At 39.7% G+C, this 23,330-nt stretch overlaps 1 protein-coding gene and 1 pseudogene across 8 annotated transcripts in view; one reads left to right on the forward strand and one right to left on the reverse strand.

Moving 5' to 3' along the window:
• The window catches only part of TRIP11 (thyroid hormone receptor interactor 11), a 79,138-nt gene that overhangs the window by 3,660 nt on the left and 52,148 nt on the right, over positions 1–23,330 (forward strand). For 5 of the 7 annotated variants that reach the window (XR_008659351.2, XR_008659353.2, XR_008659352.2 and 2 more), the window contains exons 2-6: positions 4,907–4,968; positions 12,407–12,517; positions 16,336–16,611; positions 20,443–20,511; positions 22,641–22,806. Coding sequence is in view for 4 of the 7 variants with exons in the window: in XM_055288365.2 (XP_055144340.1) it covers positions 4,907–4,968; positions 12,407–12,517; positions 16,336–16,611; positions 20,443–20,511; positions 22,641–22,806 (684 nt within the window). In the remaining 3 variants the exon portion in view is untranslated. Of the gene's footprint in view, positions 1–4,906; positions 4,969–7,901; positions 7,972–12,406; positions 12,518–16,335; positions 16,612–20,442; positions 20,512–22,640; positions 22,807–23,330 lie in introns of those variants that run through there. The other 2 variants (XM_055288369.2, XM_055288367.2) reach the window with 2 other exon arrangements.
• Positions 10,208–11,280, reverse strand: LOC129487523 (prothymosin alpha-like; annotated as a pseudogene). Its single transcript, XR_010122009.1, has one exon. The product of XR_010122009.1 is annotated as a prothymosin alpha-like (transcript).

Raw genomic sequence — 23,330 nt, forward strand, 5'->3', positions numbered from 1 at the left:
TCCTAAACTGTAAATCTTCATGTCCTTGTTTTTATGTCTTTTTTCATCTTCTACTTCCAGTTGGTCACGAAATCTTGTTTATCCTATGCCAGAATTGTCCTTTCCTTTATTACTCCTTATTCTTTAGATCCCTATAATCTTTCCCAAGGACTATTCCTCTTTCATGTCCTGTCACCCATTTCTCCCTACTCCAGTCCATTTTCTATTGTCTTGTCAGTTACTTTCTAAAAACAAACCTGCTTAAAAATTTCTTGACCCTGTTACAGAATAAAATCCAAACCTCTTAGTTTTGGATGGAATCTCACTCTGTTGCGTAGGCTGGATGCAGTGGTGCGATCTTGGCTCACTGCAACCTTCGCCTCCTGGGTTCAAGCAATTCTCCTGCCTCATCCTCCCAAGTAGCTGGGATTACAGGCGTGTGCCACCACACCCGGCTAATTTTTGTATTTTTAGTAGAGATGGGGTTTCCCCATGTTGGCCAGGCTGATCTCGAACTCCTGAGACCGCAGGTGATCCTCCCGCCTTGGCCTCCCAGACTGTTGGGATTACAGCTGTGAGCCACCGCACCCGACCTTCAATGTACCTTTTCTGGTTGCCATACCAGTTGCTGTACATGTGCACATACATATGCTTGCTTATACGCACAGCTTCTGTCGTATGGGATTTTGTCAGGCACTTACACAACTTCAAGCCTCTACGTGGAAAGCCCTTTCTTCTCTATTTCCTCCTTTACCCCAGAAAACAATTTTCCTGTACAACCCTGCTCATATTTCAGGTACTTAAGTACTTGGTGAACCATTCTGACTCCCACACAGGTTGAGTTGTTGAGTTGAATGTTGGTGATCTGTGTTCTAACAGAACTTTGTGGATCTCTCCCTGACAGCATTTAACACGTTGAGTTATAATATATCTGTTTTCCTGATGCCCAGGGTGGGGACTGAATTTTTTTGCTCCTTATATTACCAAATATGGGACAGCTTCCTTTTGGCACATAGTAGATGCTCAATAAAAATGGCACAAGCGGGTGATTAGGAATCTGCAAAGTTGCTTAATGCCTTTATTCTTTCCCCTTTGTATTTCAATCGGACTTGCTTAACACCTAATTTATTGATTTTGTAAATTTTTAAAAATAGGGGTCTGGCCAGGTGTGGTGGTTCATACCTGTAATCTCAGCACTTTGGGAGGCCAAAGTGGGAGGATAGCTTAAAGCCAGGAGTTGGGGACTAGCCTGGGCAACACAGGGAGATCTCATCTCTACAAAAAGTTTTAAGCTGGGCATGGCGGCATGTGCCTGTAGTCTCACCTACTTGGGAGGCTGAAATGGGAGGTTTGCTTGAGCCCAGTAGTTAAAGGCTCCAGTGAGCTGTGATTGCACCACTGAACTCCAGCCTGGGTGACAGAGAGGACCCTGTCTCAAAAACATAAAGGGAAAGGAGGGTCAGAGTACAGTTCTTTTATTCATCGAACAAGTATTTATTAGTGTTTACCCTGTGTCAGTAATGAAAAATAAAACAGTTCCAAAATAGCACTATGGGGACAACTTGAAAGCCATCCATATTTACAATATCAGAAGGTTGCAGTTTTACCTAACACTACTGATTTATTCAAGGTTAGGAGCTTGGGCTTTTAAATCAGAGAGACATGGGTTGAAATTCTGCTTTTGTGCATTACAAGTTGTGGGATTTTTGGCAAATTATTAGAAATTAATCTCCAAAAGCACAGTTTCCTTATCTGTTAAATAGGGATAATCATACCTATTGTGAGGTTGAGAGGATTAAATGAAATCATGAGTGTAAAATGCCTGGAATTGTGCCTAGCAAATCGTAAACATTAATGAATGGTAAATGTCATATTTGCCCTTATTGACAAAGTCAGAATATTTTTGTCTGCATAATATCTCCCCTTTGTACTTAAAAAGGCCAAGTTTTTCTTGTCAGGGGAGGTATGGAGTTTGCATGAACTTGTAAAATCCCTTTTTAAAATAGTTGCTGCTTTTAACAATTACCTTCCTAAACAAATTAGATTATACCTTGTCCTCTTCAGAGTAGCAATTAAACAGTCCTTTCATAGTTTCAAGCAAGATGTACACCCAACCACAGATGTAACCCTACCTGGTGATTTTCTAAACAAGAGTGTTTGTCACTGTAATTACTGCATGCTTCTTTTGACTTAAACCAAGCTTGTCCAACCTGTGGTCTGCAGGCCACATGTGGCCCAGGATGGGTTTTGAATGAGACCCAACACAAATTCATAAATGTGCTTAAAATATTATGAGTTTTTCTGGCTGGGCACGGTGGCTCACACCTGTAATCCCAGCAGTTTGGGAGCACTTTGAGGAGGGCCTTGGGATCACCTGAGGTCAAGAGTTTACGGCCAGCCTGGCCAACATGGTGAAACCTCGTCTCTTTACTAAAAAATACAAAAATTAGCTGGGCGTGGTGGCGCAGGCCTATAGTCCCAGCTACCGGGGAGGCTGAGGTGGGAGAATCACTTGAACCCAGGAGGCAGAGGTTGCAGTGAGCTGAGATTGTGCCACTACACTCCAGCCTGGGCGATAGAGCGAAACTCTGTCTCTAAATAAATAAATAAATAAAAAATGAGGTTTTTTGCGATTTTTTTTTTAAAGCTCGTTAGCAATTGTTAGTGTATTTTATGTATGGCCCAAGACAGTTCTTCCAGTATGGCCCAGGGAAGCCAAAAAATTGGACACTCCTAATAAACTGTAGTCCAGATAAGTTATTTTTATATTAAGGAGCTGTGAGTAATGAAAAAAATACTAGTACTTAGAAAAAAATCTAACTCTGGATGATGATTTTCTTTTCTTTTTTTCTCTTTTTTTTTTTTTTTTTGAGACCGAGTCTTGCTCTGTCACCCAGGCTGGAGTGCAGTGGCACGATCTTGGCTCAGTGCAGCTTCTGCTGCCCCAGTTCAAGCAATTTCTCCTGCCTCAGCCTCCTAAGTAGCTGGGATTACAGATTACAGGCACCTACCACCATGACTGGCCAGTTTTTTTTTGTATTGTTAGTAGAGATGGAGTTTTGCCATATTGGCCAGGGTTGTCTTGAACTCCTGACTCAAGTGATCCACCTGCCTTGGCCTCCCAAAGTGCTGGGATTACAGGCGTGCGCCACTGAGACCAGCCAGATGATGATTTTCTAATAGCATTAGTGGTGCTATGTTGACACTGCTGGGCTCTGACTCTACTTTTAAATGAAAATGTACAAAACCAAGGGCCATGCATGGTGACTTACACCTGTAATCCCAGCACTTTGGGAGGCTGAGTGTGGAGGAATCCCTAAGGCTAGTTCGAGACCTGCCTGGGCAACACAGTGAAACCTCATCTCTCCAAAAAAGTAAAAAAATTAGGTAAGTGTGGTTGCATGTGCCTGTAGTTCCAACTACTTGGAAGGCTGAAGCGACAGAGTTTGAGGCTACAGTGAGCCATGATCACACCACTATACTCCAGCCTAGGTGGCAGAGTGAAGTGAGACCCTTTCCAAGAAAATTAAAAAATAAAGATGAAAATGTAGAAAACCAGACTGAGCTCATTCCCATTTTTAATACATTGTGTCTATGTTACTTTAAATAAGTGTTCTCAGTATATTTTTCTTCGTTTATAGGTCACTTATTATTTGATAGTATTGAGAGCAGAAGTTAGTCACAGAGCAGGAGCACTTATCTCAGACAAACAGTGCCACTTTAAGTTCCAGCTCCCTTTCCTTTTTTTTTTTTTTTTTTTTGGAGACAGAGTCTCACTCTGTCGCTCAGGCTGGAGTGCAGTGGCACAGTGTCGGCTCACTGCAACCTCCACCTCCCAGGTTCAAGCAATTCTCCTGCCTCAGCCTCCTGAGTAGCTGGGATTACAGGTGTGTGCCACCACACCTGGCTAATTTTTGTATTTTTAGTAGAGACGAGGTTTTACCTGTTGGCCAGGCTGGTCTCAAACTCCCAATCTCAACGTGATCCACCCACCTTGGCCTCCCAAAGTGATGGGATTACAGGCGGTGAGCCACCGCGCCCGACCTCCAGCTCCCTTTCTAGCCTCATGCATTTCAAGGAAGTCACTTCTCTTCTAACTACAAGCAGCCAGAAAAAGCAGACAGTAAAACACATACAGAGGGAGTGCTCGGGCACAAAGGGAGGTAGGGGGAAAGTCTCTTGGGTAACTGCCAAACTTCACTCTCATACAATGGGCCCCAGTAAAGCAGTGGGCCCTAGAAAGCACATTCCTTTCCCTTCAGGTGCACTAAAATAGGGAAGCTAAAGCAGACTCGGGGGGTATGCCTGCAGCTCTAGAAAAAAATGGAACAAACACACAACTCTCCCTCCCAGATAAGCACTACAAAAAAACACAGAAGCAGTCTAAGCCTCTAATAAACTCTCCCACCCTAAATTCTTAAAAACTCTTAGTCTGGAAAAGAGTGTGCCTCTAACCTAACTCAGCCGAACGCCCTTCTCAGATTTGTTTTCTCTAAAATAAACCTGTCTTAACTGGCAAGCCACCCTTTGTGTTTCTCTCCTTTTTCTTCAATTCTTACAGTTAGAAATAAGGCCTGAAGCCCCAGTTGAGTAAGCTTCATCTAAAATTATAGCAGTATTAGCCCACAGAGAAATAGTTTTAATTTCTAAAGCTTAATTTCCCACAACAAAATTTTAATGAACATTTCTAAGGGGTAAAGGTAGACATCCTAAGGGCATAGGCAAAAAGAATGACTTTTGTGACAATGAAGAACATTAGTGTCAGTGAAAAGTTGTTATGGAAATAAAGCGATTTGTTTTTTCTGAATGCTTTCATATCAGCATACTATTCCGTGTAAACTCAGTGAAATATATTTTCTTGAGAATACCTGTTTATTACTTCATATGGTATTGATTAAATATTCAATATTTGCTATTTCTCTTCTAGCAGAATTACCTGATTCTAGGACAAAGGAAATTGAAGCCATTCATGCAATCTTGAGATCAGAGGTAAGGAAAATCAGACTACTTAGATTTTTCTTTTTTGAAGTCATGAAGGTTACTCAAACATTACTTTGATCCTTTCTTTTTAAATGTACTGCTTAGCACTTTTTTTCTCTTCTTGTTTAATCTCGATTTTTTTTGAGCTTTTATCAACCTTCTGTAGATGAAAAATATATTTACCTGTTACTGCAGTTTGCTATTCTTTAATATTCCCATCTCTATTTCTGTATAAGTAGGAAAACTGCCAAATGTGGAAATAATAGTATCAATAATTTATCATAATCCAGGGTTTACTGTGTTCTAACAGTATACTAAATTGCAGTGGCACATTTATTTAAGAATAATTTTTTTTTTTTTTTTTTTTTGAGACAGGGTCTCACTCTGTCACCCAGGCTGGAGTGCAGTGGCACCATCTTGGCTCACTACAACCTCCACCTCCTGGGTTCAAGCAATTCTTCTGCCTCAGCCCCCCGAGTAGCTGGGACTACAGGTGCATGCTACCACACCTGGCTAATTTTTTGTATTTTTAGTAGAGACAGGGTTTCACCATATTGGCCAGGCTGGTCTCAAACTCCTGACCTAGTGATTCACCCGCCTTAGCCTCTCAAAGTGTTGGGATTACAGACATAAGCCACCATGCCTGGCTAAGTATAATATTAAGAATGCAATTCTGTTTAACCTAGAGCTTTTTAAACACTAAAATGATAATAATAATTGGATACAAAAAAGTTAAGAATATAGGAATAGCAGCCAGGCACGGTGGCTCATGTCTGTAATCCGAGCACTTTGGGAAGCCGAGATGGGTGGATCACTTGAGGTCAGGAGTTTGGGACAAGCCTGGCCAACATGGTGAAACCCCATCTCTAACTAAAAATACAAAAAAATTAGCCAGATGTGGTGGTGCACACCTGTAACCCCAGCTACTCAGGAGGCTGAGGCAGGAGAATTGCTGGAAACTGGGAGGCGGAGGTTGCACTGAGCCGAGATCACGCCATTGCATTCCAGCCTGAGTGACAGAGAAAAACTCCATCCAAAAAAAGAAAAAAAGGATACAGGAATAGCAAATTAATTTTAATGTTTTATTCATTATTAGGGTCTAGATTGGGCACAGTGGCTCATGCCTGTAATCTCAGCACTTTGGGAGGTGGAGGTGGGAGGATGGCTTGAGGCCAGGAGTTTGAGACCGGTTACAAAAAATAAAGACAAAAAAATTAGTCAAGGTGTGGTGGTGGGTGTCTGTAGTCCCAGCTACTTGTGAGGCTGAGGTGGGAGGATCACCTGATCTTAGGGCCCAGGAAGTCAAGACTGCCGTGAGCTGTGATCCTGCCACCATATTCCAGCCTGGGCGACAGAGTGAGACCTTGTATCAAAAAAAGAAAAAGACATTTTAATAATTTAAATACAGCAAATCCAAATTTTTATTTAATTTTTTTCTGGTTTTGAAAGCATAAAGACTCAAAATAAGCAATGTTCTTTGAATTCAGGTAACTGCTTTTTAACCCTTAACTGCATAACCTGGAATATCTTTATCTTGTAAAATATTGATTCCAAATTTCAGTTACCTCTCTAATAGATTTCAGGTTATTATTACTTCTAGTTCTTTTTGTTGTGGTGGTTGTTTTGAGGCAGGGTCTTGCTTTTTTGCCCAGGCTGGAATACAGTGGCACAATCATAGCTCACTGCAACCTTGAACTTCTGGGCTCAAGTGATCCTTCTGCGTCGGCCTCTTGAGTAGCTGGTACCACAGGCATGCAACACCACACCCAGCTAATTTAAAAAAATTTTTTGTAATAGACCAGGCACGGTGGCTCGTGCCTATAATCCCAGCACTTTGGGAGGCTGAGGTGGGCAGATCACTTGAGGTCAGCTTGATCAACATGGTGAAACCCCGTCTCTACTAAAAATATAAAAATTAGCTGGATATGGTGGTGGGCACCTGTAATCCCAGCTACTTGGGAGGCTGAGGCAGGAGAATCACTTGAACCCGGGACGTGGAGGTTGCAGTGAGCCAAGATCGTACCATTGCACTCCAGCCTAAGCAAGACTCCGTCTCCAATAAATAAGTAAGTAAGTAAGTAAATAAATAAATAAATAAAATTTTTTGTAGAGACTATGTCTTGCTCTGTTGCCCAGGCTAGTCTCAAACTCCTGGCTTCAAGCAGTCTTTCCACCTTGGCCTCTGAAAGTGCTGGGATTACAGGCATGAGCCACCATGCCCAGCCTGGTTCTTCTTGATTGTGTCATTAAAACCAATACTTTTGAAAATTTTAATGGCTCATGATTTTATTGAAGAGATGATGGCTGTCATCTTTGCTCTATAATTTCAAAAGCATGTTTATTCTTAGATTTATAAATGCCAATTAGAATGATCAGTCCACTGAGTTTTTTTCATTTCTGTGTCATCTGTTTCCTCCCAGTTGCTTTTGTATACACACCTGCCTTAAGCCTTCTACGTATGAACATATCAAGTAAATGTTGGTGTACAAATATACATGATGAAAGAATACTGTCACGTGGCCGGGCATGGTGGCTCACACCTGTAATCCCAGCACTTTGGGAGGCCGAGGCGGGTGGATCACCTGAGTTCGAGACCAGCCTGACCAACATGGAGAAACCCTGTCTCTACTAAAAATACAAAATTCACTGGGCATGGTGGCACATGCCTGTAATCCCAGCTACTCGGGAGGCTGAGGCAAGAGAATCACTTGAACCTGGGAGGTAGAGGTTGCAGTGAGCCAAGATCCCGCCATTGCACTCCAGCTTGGGCAACAAGAGCAAGACTCTTTCAAAAAAATTAAAAAATAAAAAAAGAATACTGTCATGTATCTGCTTAGCAAAATGAAATGGTTTAGGTCCTTGTCACAAAATAATGCAGAGTGAAGTATTTTCCTGTTGAATGACTAATTGATGTGAAAGCCATATTTCTTTTTTGTTCTTAGAAATATATTGTTCACTTATCAATTCTTGACTTTGAAAATTCTTCCAGGATATTGCCATCTGAAGATTTGTGTAAGATTTCACTTCTACAGTCAGTTTCACCATAACCATTAGACTCTAGGATGCTGCTTTCTGTCTCTTTGCATTCATCTTCTAAGTTGTCTAATAATTGTGAATGTTTTCCTTTGTCAGTTCTCTTCATCAAATAATTAAAAATTCTGTGTTTTTAACTGTGTTCAATGAAAGAGAAAAAAAAAACTACAAAAAGTGGTATCTGTAGACAGCTGTTTTCTTTTAAAAAGAATGATATAGGCCAGGCATGGTGGATCACACCTGTAATCCCAGCACTTTGGGAGGCTGAGGTGGGCGGATGATGAGGTCAGGAGTTTGAGACCAGCCTGACCGACATGGTGAAACCCCATCTCTACAAAAAATACAAAAATTAGCTGGGTGTGGTAGCACGTGCCTCTAATCCCAGCTATTCAGGAGGCTGAGGCAGGAGAATCGCTTGAACCTGGGAGGCAGAGGTTGCAGTGAGCCGAGATTGTGCCAGTACACTCCAGCCTGGGCAACAGAGTGAGACTCCATCTCAAAAAAAAAAAAAAAAAAAAAAAATGTAATACCCTGGGCAATGCAGTCAGAAAACTGGTTATTTTACCATTGCATCATTCTCCTAGGTGATTTCATAAGTTTTCCGTTTTCTTCTTATTGTCATTTTTAAAATAGTTGGGAATAATTTTTTAAATGACTTTTTAAAATTCCCATGATAGTAAAAGAGCAAAATGTTTTAAGATACAGAAAATACAAGTTGATTATGCTCCCATGATATTTCTTAGATTTATAAAAAGATCCATGGTACCCTATGGTAATTGTAAGATAGAATATTTTATTCTATTTTTAAAAATAGGTAAATTTTCTCTTTGTTGGTAGACCTCTCAGAAAGAATAAAAATCATAAATACCAAGTTTTACAAATAGTTAGGACTGCCTAAAAAAGAAATTAAGTTGATTTCAGTGGACCCTAATGGTATAACCAAGGATTAAGCAGGACAGAATATTTTAAGATATGAGTGTCCTATGGATTTCAACAGCAGAAATGTAGTATGACTTTAGAGGGACTGCAGCTAGAACTGGAGGCCATCAGGAGCCTGTCTCTCTTTTCATTTGTACTCTCTTCTCTTCTTTCTATGCATTTATTCTTTTCTCCTTTCAGACCAGCCCCCTCTGTTCCATATTCCATATGATAGAAAATATTATCTCTGGCAACTCTTTTCATGTTTTATGGGTTCAGCCACATGAAGAGAAACTGTCCTTCATTTGCTCTCTCAGCCTTTCTTTTTGTTTTGAGACAGGGTCTTGCTCTGTCACCCAGGTTGGGGTGCAGTGGTGTGATCATGGCTCCCCTGCAGCCTTGACCCCTCAGGCTCAAGCAGTCTTCCCTCCTCAGCCTCCTGAGTAGCTGGGACTATGGGTGCAAGCCAACACGCCCAGCTAATTTTTGTATTTGTATTTTTTGTTCTTTACGTTGCCCAGGCTGGTCTTGCACTCCTGGGCTCAAGTGAACCTCTTGCCTCAGCCTCCCAAAGTGCTGAGATTACAGGCATGAGCCACTACACCTAGCCCTTTCTTAATCTTTCTGACTCTCATATGGCTATGGAGATGAGGGCAGACAACCAAGTAGATATTGACCATATTCAAAGTTTTACAGGTTCTGTTTATTAATCAGAGTTAAATAAATAACCTTAGGTATTTTTGTGTGAAAAAAAACCTGAACTGAACTTTTATAACCAGGGTTTGACTTCAGTATATTATATCGCTGAGTTATATATGGTGTTTTTCATATAAACAGCTTACAGAAAGTCATGCAAAAGCAGCCAGTAGAATAGAAGGTAATCAGCTGTTGTGACCATTGGTCCTGTTTCTTACTACTAGTTCTTCAGGATAATTAAGGTCTCTGTTAGATTTCTGGGGATAGAGTCCCAAACTAGGATTTGTGGATGCGATAATTATTCAATTATTCCATTGGTTTTCTCTGGGAATTTATGTAATCTTCCTGGATCATTATTTTCACATCTGTTGACATCAGAAGTTCCTAGAATCTAAGAAGAAAACAAATGACATCCCCCAAGTGAAAAAGTCTTCACCTTTTAGCAAGAGCTTTCTTTCTCACCATCAGTCTTCTTTTTCTCATTCATCGTTGTTAAACCGTGTTTGTGGGTATATTAATAGAATGCTTAGTAAATTGTTATCTGCAATGATTTATAAATTCTTTTTTGTAGAGAGTTTTAGTATCCATTTCTTTTGCCCCATTATGTTCTTTTTTTTTTTTTGTTAGAACAACTCAGCAAAACAAAATTCCTATTTATTGTTGGACAACATTGTCTCACACATACATCAAACAGGCCAAAAAAAATAAACAGCAACTTCATAGACAAAAAAGGTAAAAAAAGAAACCTTTTATCTTTGGCCTTTTTAACCATCTCATACAAACCAACTACTTATAGTACAGCTAAGTACATACACAAAAAAGTTACTGGAATGCTCGGAATAAGATTGTTTTTCTGTTGTCGTTTTTGCTTTTTTTACAAGGTTTTTTTTCTCCTTTGAGATTATAATGAACATGGTCACACCACAAGTAAAGTCAGAAGTAGGACAAAGAACACTCTGAAGGCTGGTTTGGTCATCCGAGATCATTAAAAATGGCTGACCCTAACAATATGTACAAAAATATAAAATGTAAATAAAAAATACAAACAAATTTCCTTTTTACAGTACTTTTAAGAAAGAAAGCAGGGCCTTGGAAGTTTTGGTTCTTTTTCCTCTCCTGTTGCAAATTCTCATGGTTTGGGTTGGGTGGTGGAGACTGCGTGTCATCTGCTGGTGGCACTGCCCACGGTGGGCGGGCGGGCCTCTCTACTCGAAGGTGACCACGTTTAGATTCTGAGAGGGGAAGTGGAGGGTGAATAGGTCACGGCGGCCTTTTTTTTTAGTTTAACGTTTCCTTTTTTTGCTGTGTAGTCATCCTCGTCGGTCTTCTACTTCTTGGTATCAACATCGTCATCCTCATCTTCAGCTGCCCGCTTGCCCGTAGCTGACTCAGCTTCCTCATCTTCATCTCCATTCTTCTTCCTCACCATCACCTTCTTCTTCCTCCTCCTCTTCCTCCCCACCTTCTTCCTATTTTTCATCTACCTCATTGTCAGCCTCCTGCTCCCCATTTTCCTCGTTAGCAGGGGCGTCTCTTCCATTTTCCGCCTCTTCCACAACTTCCTCCTTCTCCTTTAAGTCCTTGGTGGTGATTTCGGAGCTGTTGTCTACGGCTGCGTCTGACATGGTGGGGCACGCCGGTGATGCGATGCAGGGGATTAAAAAGAAAGTCCCTGAACTCTCAGTTCAGGGACTCTGGCGATAAAGCTGCCGGAGTCCGCGGCGGCGGAGAAGGCGGCTGCGGCGAGCAAGGAGGCGGACGAGGAACAATGCAAAGATGGCTTTTCAGAGCAGCCAGTGGGGCGCCCCATTATGTTCTTATTATTTCATTCAAATAAGGAATGATAATAGGTTAAGATAATTTAATATTTAGGTACATAGAATTTGAGTAATTTTTTTCATGTTTTTCAACATCTTAAAAGACAGTGTGTGATGTCTAGGTTCATTGAATTAGGCTATTCTGTGTACTTTTAACTTTTTTCAAACAGTTCTAGTAGTGGTTTTCAAATTGGATTTTTTCCGAGATCCTTCAGGGATCCTGAAAGACAAGCAAATTATGTGAGATTTTAGCCTCCTCCCTGTACTTCAACCAGAAAGATTTCTTTTAAAAAAAAGTTCTGTTTGAGGAAGAAAACAAAAGTTCAAACATGTAATCCATGTATTTACTAGATATGTATTGACTACTGTATGCTAAAACTGGGTATACAAAGATGGGGAAACATTGATTAGTGGCCTTTTCTTAGCAGAAAATCAATCTGAGCAAAATGTTAATATTTCACTGTTTGGTTTAGAATTATGCATATTCTGTATAAACATGGTCAGTGCTTTTTTTTTTTTTTGAGACGGAGTCTCGCTCTGTCACCAGGCTCGAATGTAATGGCATGATCTCGGCTCACTGCAACCTCCGCCTCCCGGGTTCAAGCAATTCCCCTGCCTCAGCTTCGCAAGTAGCTGGGATTACAGGCACGCACCACCACGCCCGTCTAATTTTTTTTTGTATTTTAGTAGAGATGGGGTTTCACCATGTTGGCCAGGATGGTCTCGATCTCCTGACCTCGTGATCTGCCCACCTTGGCTTCCCCAAGTGCTGGGATTACAGGCGTGAGCCACCGTGCCCGGCTAGTCAGTGCATTTTTAACTTTAATTTAAAAGCATATTTTAAAGTCCATAATTCTGTCTGAGACCTTTTATATTTGACTTTTTTTGGCGGGGGAAGCAGTACGTTTTTCATAATGCCGTGCACATAACTAATTACATGTTTTACTTGCAGTCTTTTTGTTGAAAATACTTTTTTTTTCTAGAATGAAAGGCTTAAGAAGCTCTGTACTGATCTAGAAGAGAAACATGAAGCATCAGAGATTCAAATAAAGCAGCAATCTATAAGTTACCGAAATCAACTTCAACAAAAAGAGGTAAATGTTATCACAGTTACTTCACATGTACTTCACTGTAATGTATTTAGGTATGTTTTTAGAGTTAGAATATAAATCGAGGTATATTCAGATCTATAAAAATATTGAAAAGGTGATGAATTTAATAATTTTCGACTCAGTTTGATATCTCTTATTTAATAAGAACTTTATAAGGTAATGTAAACTTTATAAAGTTTACATTATATAAACCAACCTGTGTGAAGTATAATTTTTTTCTTTCCAAAAGAAGAAGTTTTTGTACAAAATATCTTTAGGTATCTGTTGCTTATAATTTCTGATTTTATGAAACCTAATATTTGTTGTATTGGCGTGTGCTTGATTTTCCATGGAGAAACAATATTAAATATATTATAATTTGCGTATAATTGCTTTATAAATGTTTTTGGGTTTTTTTAGTTTGAAATGGCTACTTTGGAATTGATTAATCTTTGCTTTACAGTGCTGGTAGTAGATATTATATAATTTAATGTTACTCTGAATCCTTTTTTTTTTTTTTTTTTTTTGAGACGGAGGCTCGCTCTGTCGCCCAGGCTGGAGTGCAGTGGCGCGATCTCGGCTCACTGCAAGCTCCGCCTCCCGAGTTCACGCCATTCTCCTGCCTCAGCCTCCTGTGTAGCTGGGACTACAGGCGCCCGCCACCACGCCTGGCTAATTTTTCTGTCTGTATTTTTAGTAGAGACGGAGTTTCACCGTGTTAGCCAGGATGGTCTCGATCTCCTGACCACGTGATCCGCCCGCCTCGGCCTCCCAAAGTGCTGGGATTACAGGCTTAAGCCACCGCGCCCGGCCTCTCTGAATCCTTAAAATACAGTCTGTGTCCTCATGTCGTGCTGTTACTGAATTCTCTTTAGTGTTTAGTACGTAAGTGGCCCCCAATAAATACTTACATTGAGTTGAACCATTTCCTGTTATATTATCCAGATCATTTAGATGTTTTTCAGTTTGTTGACTAAATGTTCATTTCTACCATAACTATATATTTGGGTTTTTAAAATTTAGGTGTCATGTTTTCTAATTCCTGTGCTTTCTAATTCCTGTGCTTTCTAGTTCCTTTAGTGACATGCTAAGGTGAAAGATAAAAGTATAGCACGTTAAAGATATACATAGGTATTGAAAGTAGTGCTTAAATTTCCAATTTGTTAGGAAGTGATAATTTCATAAAATACAATATAAAATGAATTACTATAAAAATAAAATGAATACTAAAAAAAGCAAAGTTGCAAGTTCAAATAATTTTTTTTTTTTGGACAGAGTCCTGCTCTGTCGCCCAGGCTGAAGTGCAGTGGTGCGATCTTGGCTCACTGCAACCTCTGCATTCCGGTTCAAGCAATTCTCGTGCCTCAGCCTCCTGAGTAGCTGGGATTACAGGCATGCACTACCACAGCCAGCTAATTTTTGAATTTTTATTAGAGATGGGGTTTCGCCACGTTGGCCAGGCTGGTTTCGAACTCCTGACCTCAGGTGATCCACCCACCTTGGCCCCACAAAGTGTTGGGATTACAGGCGTGAGCCACCGTGCCTGTCCTCAAGTTCAATTTAAAGTTACAAGCCTACTTTTTTTTTTCTTCTGGATTCCCCATCTCTACTAATAATACAAAAATTAGCTGGACGTGGTGGCGTATGCCTGTAGTCTCAGCTACTCGGGAGGCTGAGACAGGAGAATTGCTTGAACCTAGGAGACGGTGGTTGCAGTGAGCTGAGATCGCACCACTGCACCTGGGTGACAGAACGAGACTCCATATCAAAAAAAAAAAAAAAAGTTCAACAGATATGAAATTACTACCAAATTGCTTTAAAAGTCTTAACCCTTACTTTTCACATCGCTATACTTGCTCTGGACTGGTAGTGAGCATTCACTGCATTTGTCGGTGGACCATATTTTGAGTAGCATTAAGTTATAAACATGACAGAACAGTAGTTCCTCCTACCCAGGGGTTTACAGCTATATCATTATGACACTTTAAAAGCGTATACGTGTTTACACCACCTAGGAGATTCTAACTTAGTGTACTAGAAAGAGGCCCTGGTACAGGTTGAGCATTCCTACCAAAATTCGAAATGCTCCAAAATCCAAAACTTTGAGTGCCAGTGTGATGCCAGAAGTGGAAAATTCCACACTTAAGTACTGAACACAAGCTTTGTTTTATGCACAAAATTGTTAAAAGCATTTTATAAAATTACTTTCACACATACCTGTGGGTATAAGGTGTATATGAAACATAAATGAATTTCGTGTTTAGACATGGGTCCCATCCCCAAGATATCTCATTATATTTATGAGAATGTTCTCAAATTGGAAAATACCTGAAATGTGAAACCCTTCTAGTCCCAAGCATTCAGATAAGGATACTCAACCTGTATTGGTCATTTTCAAAAGCTCCATAGGTTATTCTTATGCCTACCTCACAGTTGAAAACACTGGTCTGGAAAATTTTGGTATTTTATTTTCTACTTAACTATCGATATTAGAGGGCACATTAAGCATTCAGGTTTGGAAATATCCATTATTACAGCTTGCACTTGTGTAACTCTACAAATTGATATAAACATCATATAATGATAGCTTTTTAAATATTATAGCTACATTTGAAAAAGATGTGGATTTTAGTACTTTTTATGAGGCTGAAAGATATGATTATATAGATCTGTTATTTCCTGAATCTATGTGTGGCCCTCATTGTGATGTTCATATTCTCCAAGATGGAATTTATCTCATGTCATTTGTGTGAAAATGAATGAAATTTGTATACTACTATAAATTTCCATTCGAGAACGGGCTCTAAGATGAAAAACTTGTTTGTTATGACATACGACATAAATGTGTTTGGTTTTTGTCTACTTGCTTAACTTTATGCATATAGAAATACTGTTACTTGTTGGCTGTCTTCTTAATAATCAAATTTTCCTCAGTTGTGGCAGTGTCTTCTGGACTACTTTGACTACTTTATAGAAAACTTATTTCAGTTCTGTCTATATTGTTTGATTTTGTGTTTTGAATAATCTTTTCCAAGAATGGATGTGGCATTTTGGTAGGTCCTGTGTTTATAATTTCTTTTGCACTATGACTTACCCGCCTTCAGTCAAAACTCTGCTGGCAATTTCAGAACTTGTATACTGTTCTCTTCCTAAATAGGTCAGGTTTTCACTGGCTCCTCTTTGCCAAAGCTAAAGCTAAGACCACTTTCAGTATATGATTTCTTTTTAAGATTCATGGGCTAATAACCATGGGCTCACTGTTTCACTGTTATCTTATCTAAAGAGATTGGATTTATAAATCAAAGCATTCTTCCAGCTGTGTTGTGCAGGCCAGTACAAAGTTACCTCTGATTCATGGTGCATTTTAAGCCTACGTCCAGCCATAATCAGTTACATAACACTCTTGTAACAGGAGATATTCTAAGAAAATTTCCAGTGCATAGACGGACACAGCTTTCATTTTCTCATCATTTAAGATTTGGTAATCACAAACAGAACCCTAAGAAATTGCCTATATTACTCCATACAGAGAAGATAGCAAACCTATGTTTAACTGAGAAATTCATTGCCTTAGTTAACGTACAAAATTCTGGTATTTCTACTATTTGTAACATTATTTATGCTTTAATTGTGAGTGTGTCTTAAATAAAAATGTTATGGTTAGAATGTCATATAAGACAGATTTAGTTAATAGAGGACCATCATTGGATAATCTTAGACAAATTATTGTATTGTGTCTTTTAATACAAATCTATAAAAGGTCAATATGATTGTTTTAAAGTACCTTCTCTAAAACTAAAACATGAATTATAAATATATAGGTAGAAATCAGCCATCTTAAAGCCAGGCAGATTGCACTCCAGGATCAGTTGCTGAAACTGCAGTCAGCTGCTCAGTCAGTACCTTCAGGAGCTGGTGTACCAGCAACGACTGCATCGTCTTCATTCGCTTATGGGATTAGTCATCATCCTTCAGCTTTCCGTGACGATGACATGGACTTTGGTGATATAATTTCGTCCCAACAAGAAATAAACCGACTCTCAAATGAAGTTTCAAGACTTGAGTCTGAAGTTGGCCATTGGAGGCATATTGCTCAGGTAGATAAAAATTTTTTAGAGTTTTTGAAAACTTTGAGTAAAATTACTGGTGTAATATAAAAAGTTCTATGTAGAGCTTTTGATATCAGAAAGAACCCTGGACTAGGAAATAGAAAACCTGTATTCTAATTCCATCAGTGACTTTCTTTTTTTTTTTTTTTTTTTTTTTTTTTTTTTTGAGACAGAATCTTGCTCTGTCTCCCAGGCTAGAGTGCAGTGGCGCGATCTTGGCTCACTGCAGCCTCTGCCTCCTGGGTTCCAGCGATTCTCCTGCCTCAGCCTCCTGAGTAGCTGGGATTATACGCGCACGCCACTATGCCTAGTTTTTGTATCTTTAGTAGAGATGGGGTTTTACCATTTTGGCCAGGCTAGTCTCGAACTCCTGACCTCAGGTGATCTGCCCACCTTGGCCTCCCGAAGTGTTGGGTAACAGGTGTAGCCACTGCGCCTGGCCTCTGCCAGTGACTTTCTTTTTTTTTTTTTTGAGACAGAGTCTCACTCTGTCACCCAGGCTGGAGTGCAGTGGCACAGTATTGGCTCACTGCAACCTCCGCCTCCCGGGTTCAAATGATTCTCCCATCTCAGCCTTCCAAGTAGCTGGGATTACAGGTGTGTGCCACCATGCCTGGCTAATTTTTGTATTTTTAGTAGAGATGGGGTTTCACTATGTTGGCCAGGCTGGTCTCAAACTCCTAACCTTGTGATCTGCCCGCCTCGGCCTCCCAAAGTGCTGGGATTACAGGCGTGAGCCACTGCACCTGGCCTCTGCCAGTGACTTTCTAAGTGATTTTGGTCATGTCATCTTTCTCTCCCAGTCTCAGTTTCCCTTTCTGTACACTATTTGGAAAAAAATTTCAAAAAAAAATTAAAGCAACAGATCCTTTTTTTTTTTTTTTTTTTTAAATAAAACATTATGAGAGGAAAAAAATTGAGTTGCTGTGGTTGAACCAAGAACCTTCTCTTCTGGAGTCCCTGAGACTTCTCTGGTGTAAACACCAGGACTCCAAGGCACCACGTTTGAAACCGCTTGCTTAGATGCTGCCCGAGGTTTCTGCTAGCTCTAGTTACATGTAAAATGAAAATCTGGTAATTGATATTATAAAATATGATAAACTATTTTGTGTTGTTTCTCATGCATTAGAAATTAATTCTTTGCTATTTGGGGCTGTAAACTTTCTTCCAAGGAGCCCTTTTTTGTCTTATATATCAGATTTTATACAGGATGAATATCTCTTACCCAAAATGCTTGAGACTAGAAGTGTTTCAGATTTTGGATTTTGGAATCTTTTCTTGTTCTTTCTTTCTTTTCTTTCTTTTTTTTTTTTTTTTTTTGAGACGGAGTCTCAGTCTGTTGCCCAGACTGGAGTGCAGTGGCACCATCTCAGCTCACTGCAACCTTTGCCGCCCGGGTTCAAGCAATTCTCCTGCCTCAGCCTCCTGAGTAGCTGGGATTACAGGTGCCTGCCACCACACCGGGCTAATGTTTTTATTGTACTTTTAGTAGAAATGGGATTTCACCATGTTACCCAGGCTGATTTCAAACTCTTGACCTCAGGCTGCCCAAAGTGTTGGGATTACAGGCGTGAGCCACTTTGCCCGGCCAGATTTTGGAATATTTTCATAAACATAATGAGCTATCTTGAGGATGGGACCCAAGTCTAAACATGGAATTCATTTATGTTACGTGTAAACTTTATACCCATAGGTACTTGTGAAGGTAATTTTATACACTATTTTAAGTAATATTATATAATTTGTGCATGAACCAAAATTTGCGTTAAGTACTTATGCGTGGAATTTTCCACTTGTGGCATCATGTTGGCACTCAAATGTTTCAGATTTTGGAGCATTTCAGATTTTGGATTTTTGAATTAGGGATTCTCAACCTGTATACTATAGAAATTGTCAGTAGACATGAGACCTGGAGTAAACTGGAACATTGTTTATTTGGATTTAATTTCATCAATGTAAAAAAAAATTATATGAGTAAAGAGATTATTTTTTGTGTTTTTGTGAATGTAATCTAGTTATGTAAAGGGGAAATCTTCCCAATTAAAATTATCTCCTTCTTTCACAAGTTGCTAGACATTCTCAGTACCCAAAATAAGCCTTAGAGAGGATAATCTGTTTGTCCATCTTATCTCCAAAATGCAGTAGTTCTTAAACTTTGTTTGTATAAGAAATGACCTAGGGAACTTGGCAGTATTGTAGATCTTCTGTGGTACCTTCAGAGATATCAATTTGTTAGCCAGTTTTAGGGCCTTAAACTATATTTAAACAAATAGCCCTGGTGATTCGGATAACCTGAGGAACACATTTTAAGAAACATTGGTTAGGGTAAGATTTCATAGGGAAGAGAATGGTTTTTGGTGTGTTCATTTCAGCATATCTTCAATGCCTACTCCATGACAGACCTGTACTAGACTATAAAGGTGAAAAAGGCATAATTGGGGCCGTTCAGAGGACTTAATTTTCTAGCAAGACATAATAAAAATTAATATTTGCATTACATTTCATGTTTCCATATATATTATCCCAATATATTATTATGTTAATAATTATGAGATGTATTTATTACCTCTATTGTATAGATAAGGAACTGAAAGGTTTTTTGTTTTGTTTTGTTTTGTTTTTGAGATGGAGTCTTGCTCTATCTACCAGGTTGGAGTGCAGTGGGGCGATCTGGGCTCACTGCAACCTCTGCCTCCTGGTTTCAAGCGATTCTCTTGCCTCTGCCTCCCGAGTTGCTGGGACTACAGGCACCCGCCACCACTCCCAGCTAATTTTCTTTTGTATTTTTAGTAGAGACGGGGTTTCACCATGTTGGCCAGGATGGTCTTGATCTCTTGCCCTTGTGATCCAACCGCCTTGGCCTCCCAAAGTGTCGGGAACACAGGCATGAGCCACCGTGCCTGGCCCTAGGAAACTAAAAGTTTAAGTCATACAATCCATTGCCACAGTGGTTAAGTTATGATTCAAACACACGTGTTTTGACTAAATCCTGTATTTTTTCTATTATACTTTATTCTTTCAGTCCTAGAGTAGCTTTTGGTTCATTAAGATGCTACATAGTAATATTAATAAAGATAAATGAACAACATACAGCTTTGAATGAGAAGAATCCAAAAGTTGTTTTATTTATTTGTTAAACCAAAGATTATTCTCTATTGGGTAGAGATCTTCTGGGTAAAATCATTTGATTTTGCCAGGCATGGTGGTTCCTGTCTAATTCCAGCACTTTGGGAGGCCAAGGCAGGAAGGTTGCTTGTGGCCAGGAGCTCGAGACCAGCCTGGGCAACATAGTGAGATCCCGTCTCTACAAAAAAAAATTAGCTGGGCATGCTGGCATGTGCTTGTAGTCCCAGCTACTTGGAAGGCTGAGGTGGGAGGATTGCTTGAACCCAGGAGGTGGAGGCTGCAGTGAGCCATGATCACACCACTGCATTCCAGCCTGAGTGACAGAGAAAGACCCTGTCTCAAAAATAAAAAAGAAAGAAGAAATTTCCTTTTAGAAAGCTGCTCAATTATCTTTACCCTTACATTTTGTCAAACTAAGTAAAATATTCTATAAATTTTTCTACCTTAACTTTAGTTATTTTGTAAGTGTTGTCCCCCCCAATTAGTTAATAAATTCTTAAATATGATATCTTTTATTTATTGTGTATTATTCATTATTGGACTAGGTTCTTTAAAAGGTCGATGGCCTTCTTTAGTCAGAATCTGTGAAAATCCCCCTTTTTACAAAAGTATCTTGTAATGAAGTTAGTTTGTGACTTTCTATTGACAAGAAAATCAGTATAATTATTTACTAATTCTCTTTTTCTGATCTAGACTTCCAAAGCACAAGGAACACATAGCTCTGATCAAAGTGAAATATGTAAACTGCAAAATATCATTAAGGTAAGTCAAATTGTTGATTGACGATGGGAGTTATACATCTAAATCTGCTTATTAAAAGCATAGGCCTGAATTAGTAAAAGTCTCAGTTATAAAAGTGATTATCATTATATAGATTATGATACTTCTTTTTTTTTTTTTTTTTTAATTTGAGACAGAGTCTCGCTCAGTCGCCCAGGCTGGAGTGCAGTGGTGCGATCTCAGCTCACTGCAAGTCCACCTCCCAGGTTAATGCCATTCTCTTGCCTCAGCCTCCCGAGTAGCTGGGACTATAGGTGGCCGCCACCACGCCCAGCTAATTTTTTGTATTTTTAGTAGAGATGGGGTTTCACTGTGTTAGCCAGGATGGTCTCGATCTCCTGACCTCATGATCTGCCCGCCTTAGCCTCCCAAAGTGCTGGGATTACAGGCGTGAGCCACCACGCCCAGCCAAAACTTCTTTTTCTTTTAGAGATAGGGTCTCACTGAGTCACCCCGGCTGGAGTGCAGTGGCATGATCAGGTCACTGCAGCCTCATACTCCTGGGTTCAGGTGATCCTCCTGCCTCAGCTTCCCATGTAACTGGGACTACAGGCACACATGCCACCATGCCTGGCTAATTTTTTCTGATTTTTTTGTATGGATGGGGTTTGCTAATGGTGCCCAAGCTGGTCTCGAACTTCTAGCCTCAAGCCGTCCTCCTGCTTCGGCCTCTCAAAACTCTGGGATTCCAGGCATGAGCCAACGTGCCTGGTCCATTTAAAAATATTTTTTTAATCTTCTTTATTATTTATGTAAAGTAAAGTATATAAAAATCTCTGTCTTTCCAGAATCATTTGGTTTTGAACATTTATTACAGAGCTTATCTTTCGTAAGTCTCTATACTCTATTGAATCTTGTAAAACGTCTTTATTAAAACCTAATTGCAGGGTTGCTGAAGTTTCAAGGTTTAGAGTTAAAGGATATGGACAAAATAAAATACTAATATCATGCATTGGAAATACTTATTTTACCTTAGCAGTAGAATTTTGCTAGTTCGTGTCAATTATTATTTCTTTAAAGAAAAGTTTTAGTTGCATATATTATTGTGGCAGTGAATTATTTTTAGTGTTAAAATTATTGTCAGATATAGAATTTTTAGTTTTGGGTTCATTATTATTACAATACTAGAGTGGATAGAATCCGGATCAGACCTGTGTTTGAATCCTGGCTATATTATTTACATGCTTTGCTAACTTTGGACAAGTTACTTCTGTTTTATTATCAATAGAGACCATGATAATACCTATCTTGTAGGATTGTTTTGAGGTTTAAATGTAAAGCTTTTAGCCCAGTGGTGGCACATAAGTAAGAAGTTAATTTATAGATTAGGATCTTTTTTTTTTTTTCCATAAGAGCATCAATTTTTCCATAGATGAGGATTCTTGGTTACAAGCAACAAAAACCATCTCTGGCCAAGTAAAGCAAAAGAGGATTTACCGGAAGAACCCAGGGTAGTCCATCCGCACGATTGAAGGGGGAGTTGAATGTTTTGGCCTCAGGTTGGATAGGAGTGGGAAGAGTGTTAGGAATCTGGGTGGCGGGACCCAGCAGACAGACTCTTGAGAGGGCACCTGTCCTGGTGCTTCCCATCAAACCAGTTTCCCTAGTCGACGGACTCAGTTCAAGATCCAGGTTCCTGCGAGAGACACAGTGGGCTCAACTTGGGTAGGAAGGCACCAGGTTGACAGTTTGGGAGTCCCAATAAGACTGGTGAAAGGAAAGGCTGAGTGAGAGGATGGAAGTAGTGGAACAGCAGGTACAGATTGGTCAGAGGGGTGACACTGGTATTGGTAGAATATGTCATTAGGAAAAGGAGAAGCTCATGGTCACAGATATTAAGGAAAAGACATTTTTACTTATCGTTTGTTTTAGCCTTTTCTTGCTGATGCTCCCTCATTAGAAGTCGAAAAACTGTTTTTGAGACCTAAGAAAGAAAAGGGTGAAGTTGTTCAGTATAGTCCTAATTTTGGGTCTGTGTTTAAATTCTTTTCAGCCTTAACATGTTCTGAGAATTCTTTTTAATAATGCAGACTTCTGGACAACAGTTAAATATATAGCTTATGTAAATGTATTGATTATAAATGTGAATAACTTTGTTTTTATTTTTTAAGGAACTGAAACAGAACCGAAGTCAGGAAATTGATGACCATCAACATGAAATGTCAGTACTGCAGAATGCACACCAACAGAAATTGACAGAAATAAGTCGACGACATCGAGAAGAATTAAGTGACTATGAAGAACAAATTGAAGAACTTGAAAATCTGTTACAACAAGGTTATTAGTTTTATTTCTTTATTATTTTTTATATTTTTTGAGGTGGAGTCTCCCTCTGTTGCCCAGGCTGGAGTGCACTGGCGCAATCTCGGCTCACTGCAACCTCTGCCCCCCGGGTTCAAGCGATTCTCCTGCCTCAGCCTCCCAAGTAGCTGGATTACAGGTGCCCACCACCATGCCCAGCTAATTTTTGTATTTTTAATAGAGGTAGGCTTTCGCCATATTGGCCAGGCTGGTCCCAAACTCCTGATCTCGGGTTGTCCACCCATCTCGGCCTCCCAAAGTGCTAGGATTACAGGCATGAGCCACTGCACCTGGCCAGTTGATAGTTTTATTAATTTAACATATTAGATGACATAACTAAATGATAGACCTAGCATTCTAAGACCAGGACAGTGCTGTAAACTTGCACTAAGTTATAGAGAAGAGTAAATGACTAGTTCTGCTTATTTGCCAGAAATTTGCAGTGGCACCTCTGCTTTTAAGATTCTGTGGCCAGGAGTGGTGGCTTATGGCTATAACCC

Source organism: Symphalangus syndactylus, chromosome 8 (assembly GCF_028878055.3).
Source record: "Symphalangus syndactylus isolate Jambi chromosome 8, NHGRI_mSymSyn1-v2.1_pri, whole genome shotgun sequence".
Lineage (NCBI taxonomy): Eukaryota > Metazoa > Chordata > Mammalia > Primates > Hylobatidae > Symphalangus > Symphalangus syndactylus.